General features: G+C 42.2%; 1 protein-coding gene across 2 annotated transcripts in view; it reads left to right on the top strand.

Annotated features, from left to right (window-relative positions):
* The window catches only part of rhbdl3 (rhomboid, veinlet-like 3 (Drosophila)), a 60,454-nt gene extending 49,432 nt beyond the window's left edge, over positions 1 to 11,022 (top strand). For both annotated transcript variants that reach the window (XM_070987105.1, XM_070987096.1), the window contains exons 8-10: positions 6,182 to 6,282; positions 7,348 to 7,408; positions 8,398 to 11,022. In XM_070987105.1, coding sequence (XP_070843206.1) covers positions 6,182 to 6,282; positions 7,348 to 7,408; positions 8,398 to 8,669 — 434 coding nt within the window. In that variant the 3' untranslated portion in view covers positions 8,670 to 11,022. The remainder of the gene's footprint in view (positions 1 to 6,181; positions 6,283 to 7,347; positions 7,409 to 8,397) is intronic.
* The last annotated feature ends 1,531 nt before the right edge of the window (positions 11,023 to 12,553 follow it).

Genomic DNA, 12,553 nt, shown 5'->3' with positions numbered 1-12,553 from the left:
AGTAAGTCTGCACTTCTGCGTGTGTGTGTGTGTGTGTGTGTGTGTTTGATCATGTGTTCTGCTATTCTCACTGAATCAGTAAACACTCAGAAAGTCACACACTGTTGGTTTCTTTCCCCAAACCAAACATTTAAGATCACACTTACTCTTTAGTTGGAGCCCAGAGGTGACTCTTCCAGCTATGAGATAACTGGAGTGGAATTACTGAGCTACTTTTGAGATGATGGTTAGAGATTTTCAGGGGATGCAAACATGATGTTTCGTGGCAGTGAGTGTGTGTGTGTGTGTGTGTGTGTGTGTGTGTGTGTGTGTGTGTGTGTGTGTGTGTGTGTGTGTGTGTGTGTGTGTAGAGGTTATGAATGGCAGCCAGTGCGATTTTGTTTAATATTCATGAAAACAATATCTCTTTTTCTCTCTCTTCATCTCTGAATCTCCGTGTGTGTGTGTGTGTGTGTGTGTGTGTGCGCGCGCGCGTGTGTGCATGTGCGCGCGTGTGTCTCTGTGTCTGTGCGTGTGCATGTAGGGGTCAGAGACAAATGCCCTGGGGATACCAGCTGTGGTGGCCAGTGGCATTAACCTCACAGTGAAATGAGGAGGAAACGCGCCATAAATCACACACACTTATGTACACACACTGACCAACACGTGCATGCACACACACGCGCACGCACGCACACACACACGGGCGCGTCTGCTGTTTTAATTAGATATCGACCACTCAGCGGAAGAGAGGAGGCGCGTTCTGGTTGTGTTGGCTGTGATGTTTGGGCTTGTTGTGTCTGACTGGGCTTTTTTTTTTTTTCCATTTATTTTTTGCAGTTTAGCCAAAGTCACAATCCTCTGAATATTTAACATTTAGCAGCAAGTGGGAGGATGCGATAAGATGATATTTGCTTATCATTGTTTATATGGCATATACTGTGCGCATGAATGTTTCATGGGCTGCAGTTTTATGCGTGATCATTTTAATGGCATTTCTGACTTAATGGGATCATATAAAGAGGAAGGAAAAGAATCATTTCCTGTGAGGTTTATTGTTCATAACGTACTGTTGTCTTTTTGTTATTGTCATTTTTGATAGTTAAGTGTGTTGTTCAGCCTCGGTTTAAAGCATCATTATGAGGACATTTCGGCATTGTGAGGACATTTTGGCTCGTCCTCACGCCTTCAAAGGACTGATCGAATGGTTTTAACGTTCAGGTTAGAAACAGGTTTAGGTCGGGTTAGCTTATAAGAGAGATACAGAGTGAGGGTGTAGCTTATGGTGCAGACACACATGTAAAATGTAAAGGTTTGGGGTCACTGAATGCATTATGTCAGTGAGGGTGCGTTCAAGCATAGAAAGACATTATGTGTTAGGTGTTGGAGGGAAAATACAAAAACATCTGATGCACAGATATTGTTTTGGCTTCCCTGAAAAGTACTTTATTGGTCAACTTGAATCAGCCAACTTCACATTTACTGTCTATGCACATGATTGTTTCAGGATATAGATATAACTGAAATGAGAATATTAATACAGAGAGAAACAATCAGTCACAACACAAACAGCGACTTTATGATTCTGCTACACATTGACACTGCTAGATTACAACAATAGTGAACAGAGAGGGCCTCAGCTGGCACACACAGGAGTCACAGTTCAGAGGTCAGATAATGACTGAGAGAGCAGTCGATGACCCTCTGGGGCAACACACCCTCTGACACTTTAATGGTAACGATGGATTTGCAAGTAAACACACTCACTTATGGACATCAGACAGCAACGTACACACAATAACGTACAGTGTCTGCCTGCGCAAAGAGCGTCAGCCGCGTGCAGCAACAGAATAACAGACAAGTAGACACAGAAGTAAACAACAGAGAGAGCAGGGAGTCACACAATGTCACACAACGGCAGAGTCAACTAAAGGCACAGCGGCATCAATGTTCAGATGCAGCCAAACCGTTGACTTCTTTCATTATGAGTGCTGATGTGCACTGTTATTCCCCCTCATGCCCCCTCCTCTTACTTTCCCAGTTTGGAAGAACAGCAAAGATAAATGAGATGCCACTTCCATCCTGAAAACTACAGGCCTCCTGGGGCCTGCAGAGGAACCATGAGAGAGTCTGTCCTTGTCTGAGTGTGCGTGTTTGTGTCCAACTACAACAGTGTTATTAAAGCAAGTTAATGAAAGGTATGGAGGTCACCCTGCCGAGACACGCTTCCTAAACATAGGAACTACAAAGGTGGAGGCATCCTGAACCTGGTGTTTGACTGTGTGTGTGCTCATAGAGGAAGGAAGTAATGTCGAGTACTTTAAAAGGGAATAGTTATCTTTGTGCAGATTGCCACTCAGTTTATTACTGAAGGTCAGTTACTTTCAAAATGAATGCCTGATTTTACATCTATTCCAAATTTATTAAAGTTGCTACCAAATTTTTCTGTAATTCCATGAAAGTTTTGTTTTAATTTGAGAATAGATTCAGAAACATAGACCACACACACACATGCACAGTTTGTATGCCTATTAGAGAGAAGAAAACAGTGTGTAAGCTCATTCCAGTGTGTGTGGGTGTGTGTGTTTGTGTGTGTAATCACCTAGCAGCTTAGATTACTCTGTAGTGTTTAATGACCCGGTGAGTCAGATGCTGTTATTACACCACCTCGCTGTGCTGCCATTATGGTTCGCACACCTGAGAAGAGGAAACTCCTATTTGGTGCTGAATGTCAACTCCAGCTTTTTTGAAAGGTTCTTTTATTTCATTTTGAGTCACATGTTCCTTTGAAAACGCAGGGTTGGAAGCCAATGCACTGATTTTAAGCTCACTCAGGGTTATCAGAGACACCACATGGCGGTCATCTCTGAATTTCCTCAGGACTGTCCATTGAGCGTCCCTATTCTTCATCTCAAGGCAGTGGCAAAACAGCTGGATCGCAGTAGAGATCCCTGCGATGAATAGCACGATGTGGTGTGTGTTTTAATAAAACAGCTCCGTGGTAAATATGCAGTGTTGTCAGTTTATATAGTTCTGTCAGTGGTTTAATCGCACAATTATCTCATTTTCAGTGTTTTTTATCGGATTATTTGGTAAAAGCCCATACCTTAATTCTGTACTTCCATATTTTCTTTTGTTAAATTTATCCAAAGAAATGGAGTAAAAATGTAATTAAAAACCAAAACTCCTTAAACACACTGACAGAATGAGGCCACTGAAAGGAAGCAGTTCAATGTTTTTTTATCATGCTCGCCTGGTGTAGGTGTCTGCAGAGTACTGCACCTGTTTTTGGTATGTTTGCACATATTCATGCTGTTATATATATGAGGCTACATATTTTTGTCATACCCGTCTATGTGGACCAGTGTGTGTGTGTCTTTCACCTCATGCTGTGCCCACTCCCATAAATAGCACTGTGATTGAGATGCCATGGCTTATCCTATCATCCCTCCTTATGGTGATTTGATATCTGTGAACTTCAGAGCTCCAGAGCCATTTCTGTCTTCTGTGATTGCATATACTATATCTATATGTAATATACCGTGTTGTGTGTGTGTGTGTGTGTGTGTGTGTGTGTGTGTGAGAGAGAGAGAGAGAGAGAGAGAGAGAGAGAGAGAGGGAGCCAGTGTAGCTGGGAGAAATTGAGCTAAATGTTTTCTGAGCATCTTCCAAACCACACAACGGCATTAATGTACAAAGTTACGAGGTCGGCTAAATGTGGCTTAAGCTTAGCTGGTTGATTTTACAGCTATTTGACGGCTGAGCTGTGCCAGTTTTTTTTTTTTTTTTTTTTACCAGAAAATCACACACAGGCTTAAATATCTAAATGGGGTCTCCTGCTCAGAGGGCCTGTTCATTTTGTTTATTCACCATGGAGCAAATACTGGATGTCCTTGCTCTAGACTTCCTGCAAGAAGTGAGATTATCAGTAAATACAGTCAGAGTCATGTTCCAACAAAGATCCAGGTCTCCAGGCAGGTGGAATAATCATTTAATTCACAGGAGGTCTGACCTATGGAGTCAAACTGAAAAGACAATTACACATACATACATACAGTTATAAAAAGATTACATAAGCATAACCATCAGAACGACTACATTTAAAGGTGGAAATCACAAATCACTTTGCTGATTTTAAACATTTCCTTCAGTTCACTATGTAGTTCATTAACTTTTCCCCCCACGCTTTGACAAAAGTGATTCAGTGTAGTCAGTTCAGTTTAAAGATGTCGTGAACACCTCTGCTACCGTTTAGAACGTGTTTTTTGTTATTCTACCTTTCTTATAATGGGGCGGTGAAATATTTGGCCTTTGTTTGAGACTTACCAATAAAACCTTGAACGCTCACATTCTTCACTTCCGCAGTCCACAGAAACTGAGCAGAACAGAGCAGAACTGCAAATGGAAAAAGAGATTTGGGAGCCACTTGTCCCAGAGTGGTCCCGACGCTCATCTGTATGATTTATGGACACAAAACCCATAAAATGACTTACATTTTATGCAGCCGGTTCACAAACACCAGCTAAATCTGTCTTTACCAACAACAAGCCTCAAGACTCCAAGAAATGGGCATCAGTGTTTGAATGTTAGAAAACAGTAGACACAAACTCAGGCAGTGGTACCAAACTCTGTATATGAGTATCTATGTAAATTCTAATGTACAGTATATAAGCATACATGCGTTTGTGTGTGATGCAAATGAAGTGTATTTGTATTTGGGAGGGAGACAGAGGGAAGGTGGGTGAACATAGAGGGGAACTTTAAGACGATTCATCAGCAGCTCCATGCGCTCTCCTGTGCAGCGTGGGCAGATGTGTCTCATGTACTTAGCATCAATAATGTACACAGGTCAGTGCCATGGAGATAAAGGAAGGAAAAAGATATATACTGAGAAATACTGAGAAAGAGTGGCTGGCGTGTGTGCACAGTGGAGAGAGAGAAGGAAAGAAAATACATCAAAAAAGAGAATGAAAGAGTTTGTAATTACATATTTTAATAGTCAAACTAAGTAGATCTCCATCTGCTTTTTCCTTTCATCCTGTCTCTTGCACCCAGACTTCAGTGTGAACACATTTCCTCTGGGGACTCTGTCTCTGAATATCCCTATATTTAAACTTTTGAATGCTTGAATAGAAATAAATAGAAACGCTTGATTGGGTCTTTTGTGCATGCAATGAATTGGTACCAAGGTGCTAAAAAGAGCAGTTCCCTGTTTGTGGCGGGCCAATTTGTGTGAATGCACTTGTTTTACACAAAAATCACAGCATGTGCTGGTGAAGTATGAGCAAGCCTCTATTCATGAAGGCCTATTTATGATGTACCCACAGTAAATAGCAAGAAGCAAAGCAGCCTTTATGCCATTCACAATAGATGTTTCAATGCACAAATGTACACAGATTGTACAAAGACTGAATTAGCCATTTAGTCACAGTGTGATCCTCTAAAGGAAGAATATTCAGATTTCCTCCTGAATAATGAAAGCTAAGACTCAAGATTGGAGCACAAGACACATTTAAAATAAACAAAGTACTGCATTGTATCACATTAAAGAAAATGTACACAAAATATATTTATACATGAATCCCCAAAATGGCCAGTTGCCAAATCTAATCTAATGCAAATACTCTCACACGTCCACGACATAGCTTTCAGTCATTTCATGGGCTGTAAGTAATATTTTGATTGTGACAATGGGTCACATGGGTACTTGTATGTGAACTGTGTTTCTCATAGAGATGAACACACAGAGAAGTATCACCATGCTCTGCAGTTCCCCTCCACTCCCCCTTCACCACTCTCACAGTGTTGTTTTCAGCAACAGGCAGCTGTTTTTAGCAAAAGGACTCAGATAACCCCACTGTGCACCACCTGCTCATCACCAGACAGCACACAGACAATGTTAGCACATGGCTGGTGAGCATAGTGGAGCATTTAGCGGCTAAAGAGCCACACGTTTCCCTCTGGAGCTGGTAGAGACCAAAGACAGAGCTAAAAAGGCGGGTGATTATTGGACTTACACTCATCAGGTGAACACCAATATGACTCCAAATAAATGATAAAGTTGAATGCTATTGTGTATTTCTACTGGATGTAAAAGTTCAGTGTCATCGCTAAAGGGACCCTTCCAGGGTATCTTGTTGCTTTTTAGATGCAGATAATACAACAATGCCCTCATTTGTTTATTTCCCAAACTACACTGCAGGGTCTCTGGCGGTGTCCGTCACCGATATGACGGCTCCCGTGGTCGGGTCATCTGGTGGAGTGTACGCTCTGGTCTCAGCACATCTGGCCAATGTAGTAATGGTAAGTTTTTGTGTGTGTGCTTGTGTATGTGTATGTGTGTGTGTGTGTGTGTGTGTGTGTGTGTGTGTGTGTGTGTGTGTGTGTGTGTGTGTGTGTGTGTAGATGTTTATCACATCATTCAGTTGTCCTGTCACTGAGGGCATTGCCCCATCATGAAAGAAGCCTGTTCTGGGCCCCAGCAGGTGCTCCTCTATCTGCAGATGCCATACATTCCTCACATCACCATCAGTTCATCCTCTTCCCAAAGATCAGAAAGTGTGTGTGCATGTTTATGTGACGGCATGCGAACAAAATCCCACTACTACGACTACTGCTCATTGAATTTAAAAGTCATGATTTTGACTTTAAATGATTCTGAAAACAGGATCATCACGATAAAACAATTGTGTCACATTCCGTTTTGCAATGATGCTCTCGTTTTGTCTTGTGTTAGAAATCCAGCGCACCTCTCCTTTACAGCGGTGTGCCTTTGCCCCCTCCTAAAAGGCCAAATTCACTGTGGTCAAGTGAGCTGTTTGCAAAAACCCAGTCGGGGCCGCTTGGATTTTAATGCACGTCTCCTCATGCTGCTACAGTGCTGGTACCTGGAGCAGCCAGAAAGGTGGAGAGAGTCACATTTCAGCCACCCTTTCTCACATTATTATTATTATTATATACTGAGACATTTATTCATTTGTTTTTCAGTTGAATTATATTTCAAGTTCAAGGAAATCCGCTGTTAAAAAGCGAGCCGCCCTATAATCAGATACTCATTCTGCTCCCTTCCACATCCTCCACAACATTCTTGGGCTTGGGGCGGAGGAGTTCGCTCACCTCCTCCTCATCTTAAATCACATTATCTAACACAGCAAGAACAGATTGCGGGTCAGAGTGTCTCTGGGGCTTTTCACAATTGACGTGAATTGAGACAGAGGGCGAGATCTCATGTCATTTCATGTCAGTGTGCGTGCGTGTGTGTGTGTGTCAGGAGGATGTGACCTTGTAGCACAGTTTATTCTGTCTCTATGATCAGAACTTGAAAATGCCCTCATGAATTCTCCATCCTCTCTTTGTCTCTTTCTGTAGAATTGGTCGGGAATGAAGTGTCAGTTTAAGTTATTCCGGATGGCCATGGCTCTGGTCTGCAGTAAGTCTGAATAGAGATACCACACTCCTCTTTCGCCTCAGCTTGAGAAGAGTTGTACTTAATTAATGTTTCGTGACATTACTCCATCACCAGAATTTAATCTCTCAGCAAACGCTCCTGTGTCTAACCACTGAATGCAGCCATGAAAAGCTGACCCCTGTTCTTTTTGTATGTGACACAAATCATTTTGCAAGGCAGTGTGGGATTCCAGGCAACGCGGGACTGACCAGCCACACAAAGGGAGGGAGGGGTTCAAAGTTGGAAGTGATTTCTGGCCTTCTTTGTGTCCTCTGCCTCCAGGGTTACAGATACAAACAAAAATCAAGTTCTGTTTCGCATAACTTCAAGTAAAGTGTTGGATGATGTGGTGGGTTGTTTACTTACATTAAGACTGAACAATAATGTCCAGTGGGAACCTCCGTAGTTTTGTTTATTTTAGATCATTTAGCCTGCTCGTGTTCTGGCCGTCTGGTGAATCACGACCACAAAACGTGTTTGCCCTTGTCTCACAGTGCTCAGCAGAGATGTGGCCTTGAGCCAGGAATTCCAGCTCTTCAATCGCAACGATTTAGAAATTTCATTGATGAGCTCAGACTGACTTGGACAAAATTCTTTCTCCATTGGATTAAAGGAAAGGTTAAGTGTCTTTACACAATAGTAAGGTGTCCTTATGAATATTAAAACAGGTTGGACATTAAGAGATCCAGTTTGAGTTATACAAATCAACGGAGTATCTTCTGCTTTCACAGTCTTTTTCATACACAGTCCCCTCTTTGTGTTACTACTCCTCCACACTGAGGGAATTTCCTGTCCTGTAAAATCATCTTTGTTGTCACAGGCTCAATAGCTCATTTCTGTTGTTGCTAACAGAATAAAAGCAACTCTAACTTTATTACATTTTGATTCATGCCAGATACATACTCACACTTCTCTATTTTCCCCCCTCTCTCTCTCTCTCTCTCTCTCTCTCTCTCTCTGTCCACTCACAGTGAGTGTAGAGTTTGGTCGGGCGGTGTGGCTGCGGTTCTACCCTCCCGCCTTCCCTCCGTGCCCCAATCCCAGCTTCGTAGCTCACCTGGGAGGCGTGGTGGTTGGTCTGACGCTGGGTGTGGTGGTCCTGCAGAACTACGAGCAGCGGCTCCAGGAGCAGTCCCTGTTTTGGATCTTTTTCTTTGTCTATAGCTTGTTTGTGCTCTGCGCTGTCTTCTGGAACATCTTTGCCTACAGCTTGCTTGATGTGCGACTGCCCCCGCCACCGTGACTTGCTTATTAGAGGCAGACAAAACACTGTATTCCCTTTATTCCTCCATCGGTAGATACTTGACCGCCTGGCTGGATGAGTCACCTCAGCCCTCATATTGGGAGCGTCAGGGGGTGATCAGAGCCGTCTGACAGCCATCCTTCTCGTACATCCGGATGCAGGGAGGCACCTAACATGCAGCAGACCCTTCTCTCGCTCTCATCATACCTTTCTCAGCCCACCTGCTACCTTCTCATGTTAAGCAGATGGACGTGAGCTTGCATGGTAAGCAGGACTGATGGTTACCATGCAAGCTCACGTCCATCTGCTCTTTGTCTACATGTCTGCTGGAAGTTTGTCTCAAGACTGTCGGCCAGTAGGACATTTTTTGACAACGCTGTGCTGAAAAATTAGAAGCTCTGCCTCTTCCTCCTCAATCCAACGGTGCCTTCTCGTGGAGTCATCAGCCTGATGAAAGTATTTCTGCACAGTTGCCTCTTGTGTAGGGTGACAGCAGTAAAACCCTGCAGTACAAACTATTTTCAGAGAGAAAGGTTCCTGAAAGTCCTGTAATCTGCCTGCATCATCATCATCAGTTAGTGACAAATAAGGTTATGTGAGAATTTAGGCTTAGATGGGGTTTTGTCATCGTTAAAAACAGCTCATACAAAGAGAAGACAAGTGAAGCTGCATAGAGGTTCAGATTACAAACGGTAGAGAGAGCATGGAGTACGTAGGCTACGGCCACCTTCAATAGTTGTAACTCAGAGTCAAAGAAAGTTGGGACGCTGTGTAAAATGTAAATGAAAACAGAATGCAGTCATTTGCAAACAAACTGTGTTTACTGGCAGCAGTTTTAGGAAGTGTTCCTTTATCCAGTCATGTGTTCACAAAGTGGTGAACCTCTCTCCATCCTCGCTTGTGAACGACTGAGCCTTTCCAGGATGCCCCTTTCATACCCAATCATGATGCTATCACCTGTTACCAATGAACCTGTTTACCTGTGGAATGATCCAAACAGGTGTTTCTGGAGCATTCCACTACTTTCCCAGTCTCCCAACCTGTTTGAAACATGTTGCTGCATCAAATTCAGAATAAGCAGATATGTACAAAAATCAATGAAGTTGATGAGGAAAAAGTAACTATATTGATTTTATGCTGTTTTCAATTGACTATCTGTCAAAAGGAGTTATCACATTCTCTTTTATTGCTGTTTTACACAGCGTTCCAACTTTCTTCCAATAGGCGTTGCATTATGAATTTACCTTTGAGGGTAAGTGTGGGTTACTCTTCAGTGTTTGCCTTCAGCATTTGGCAGTTCCTCTGAGAAGGATTAATGTTATGTTTAACTCTATTTGAACCTCAGACTTGTGTCTTTGAGTTTTTTTTTGTGCGCGCAACAATTGTACCATTTTGTGTTTGGATAAAAATGAAGCAGATGTGCCATTTAGACTTTAAGCTTTCAAAAATGATGCCAAAACATTGCTACAAGCACCAGGGGAAGAGCTCGTCCCCTGACAAGAATTGCTTTTGTGTAAAAAAATTAATTTCATTTTGTCTGTGTGGAGCCGGTTGAATGTAACAGAAAACTTTCATGATCTCTAAAGGATCTCTCACTGACACCCTCGGGACAACACAGAAATGCAGTCAAATTCTTGTCATTTTGTTCTCTCCTCTGGCCATTTGCAGTGATTTTTGCGATGGTGGAAAATTGTGAAGAAGTGGCAGAAGTTTATTTATTGATTGCTGAATGAAGGAAAGTGGGATTAGACTATGAAAACGTTCACCGATGGGGACAGCCGGGCCATTTGGGATAATGTTTTTTTTTCCTCATTACCAAACGTAGAAGAGCACACATGCCTGACCTCGACTACATGTGGGCTGGGGTTGTTTCACTCTCCCGCCAGGAGACAGTGGGGAAAGCAGTAAATCAATGTTCTCTCCTTCACTCCTGTCACAACTAAAAATGTTAATTGATTGAACCGGGAGGGAAAACAACCCCAGCCCTGAGCTGTAATTCTTTAAATGTACTGTACTTTAACCTCATGTTACAGTGGTAACTGCTTGGCACAAACATTGTTATGACGTAATTACATACAGATTAATATTTTAAAAAGCATTTGCTGTTGATTTTTTTTTTAACTTGGTGATATTGGTATGTTGTGTAAATTGTCTGGTCGGTCTACATTGTGATATGTTAGCTATATCCTGTATGTATCCTATTTAAGAACTGGTTAAAGATAGTCTGGGATTGTATATAATAAGGGCTATGACACAAAATGAGTGAGGGGTAAATTGCTGATAATATTTTAACATTGTGCATATTTTGTAGATTTGATATGTACATACTGGAGTACATTAAACAGTTTTATACAGAAACAACATATGATTTCTTTGGATTTTTGCACTCATTCATATCAGTGTCTCATTATTTGTCTGTGCAATGGTAAAATCTGACTGTCCTCTTTTTTGTTGTTGTTGTTTTTTTTTTGGTATTTTTCTGTATAACAAGTAGAAACTCAAGGAAAAACATAGTGTACCTGTCATGTCTTGTCGCAACTTGACATAATTGCATGTCTCCCTGCATGTGAATGAAAGCTTTAAAGTTTTTAAGTCCGGTTTTTCCCGCCCAAAAGCCTCATTGCCGCCTCACATCAGGCCATACATGCTTGCACACATGCATACAGCACCAGTTTTATTCCAGACTCGGGCAGAGGATTTTCCCCCCATTGTGCTCAGAAAAGTGCTCAAACCGAGTAGGTCTGCAGCCTTGAAACCAGATTAGCTTCCAACTCCAAACCCAAAGCAGACGTCAAAGTGATCAATGAAATGTGCGAGCATACAAGAATCAGCCATAATTCATTCAGAGGAGGGACCCTTTAAGCTGTCACTGAACTATTCTCTGTCTCGCCGGCACGACCATATGGAGAGTAGCGGGTTTGAAGGCGTACAATGAAAAATTCATTAGGTGGCCAAGGAAAGCCGCCTCAGTTGTGTTTCCCCTTCATAAATCTCCAATTTCAGAGGTAATCATTCACCTTGGTGAGAAAGAGAAGAGTGAAGCTGCAGGGAAGGAAAATCTGTCTGAATGCATTTGTAGTGTCTGCATTTGTGTTGCCTGCTGAGAGCAGCACTTGTTACAATTTGGCCCTCTTTTAATATGCAGTTCACATCATTTTAGATGCATGCAAGAAGTGGGACTTGACAGTTGATACTCTGATGAATAATTATTACCAACGTTTCAAACTAGATGATGGTGTGACAGTGGCATTGCTGCTCTAGTCTTTATCTATTTTTATGTACATCAGATTGTGCTTTGGCTAATTCAGTGGTCTCTAGTATTTACATGGCACAGGCAGTATGTGACACGATGTGGCCAAAAGTATGTGGACAAAAGTACATTACACTTTGAACGTCTCAGAATGTTTAAGTATAGAGGCTCCACTCTCCCTGGCTGTGGGGATTTGCTCAAAAGTAGCCACGTTAGTGACGTTGTTGTCACAATATATCTCAAATTTGGATGTCCTTCTGGTGGAAAAAACATGAGAAAATACAGTCTAGGGTGGTCCAGTGTGCAAGAAAACATGGTGAAGTGCCATACAGGCTATGCTTCATGCTAGAAAAGAACTGGAACTCTTTCACCATGAATGTATCATGACTTTCTGCATGCTGGTAGCCCACAGCATGCAGGTGGTGCCCTTTTTATTTTGTTCACCACCACCCTAAGGTGTTGGATGAGGTTGAGGTCAGGGATCTGTGCAGGCCAAGTTCTTCCACGTTAGAAACCATTTCTTTACTGACCCCTGTTTGGGTGTGGGCATGCCTAAACTGTTGTCACAAAGTTGGAAGCATCTATTGTTTAAAATAGTAGTGAGTTAGGTGACTTTAGGATGTTCCTTAATTGG

The sequence above is a fragment of the Chaetodon trifascialis genome, chromosome 2, assembly GCF_039877785.1.
Source record: "Chaetodon trifascialis isolate fChaTrf1 chromosome 2, fChaTrf1.hap1, whole genome shotgun sequence".
NCBI classification, from domain to species: domain Eukaryota; kingdom Metazoa; phylum Chordata; class Actinopteri; order Chaetodontiformes; family Chaetodontidae; genus Chaetodon; species Chaetodon trifascialis.
This window is presented reverse-complemented; position numbering and strand designations above follow the sequence as displayed.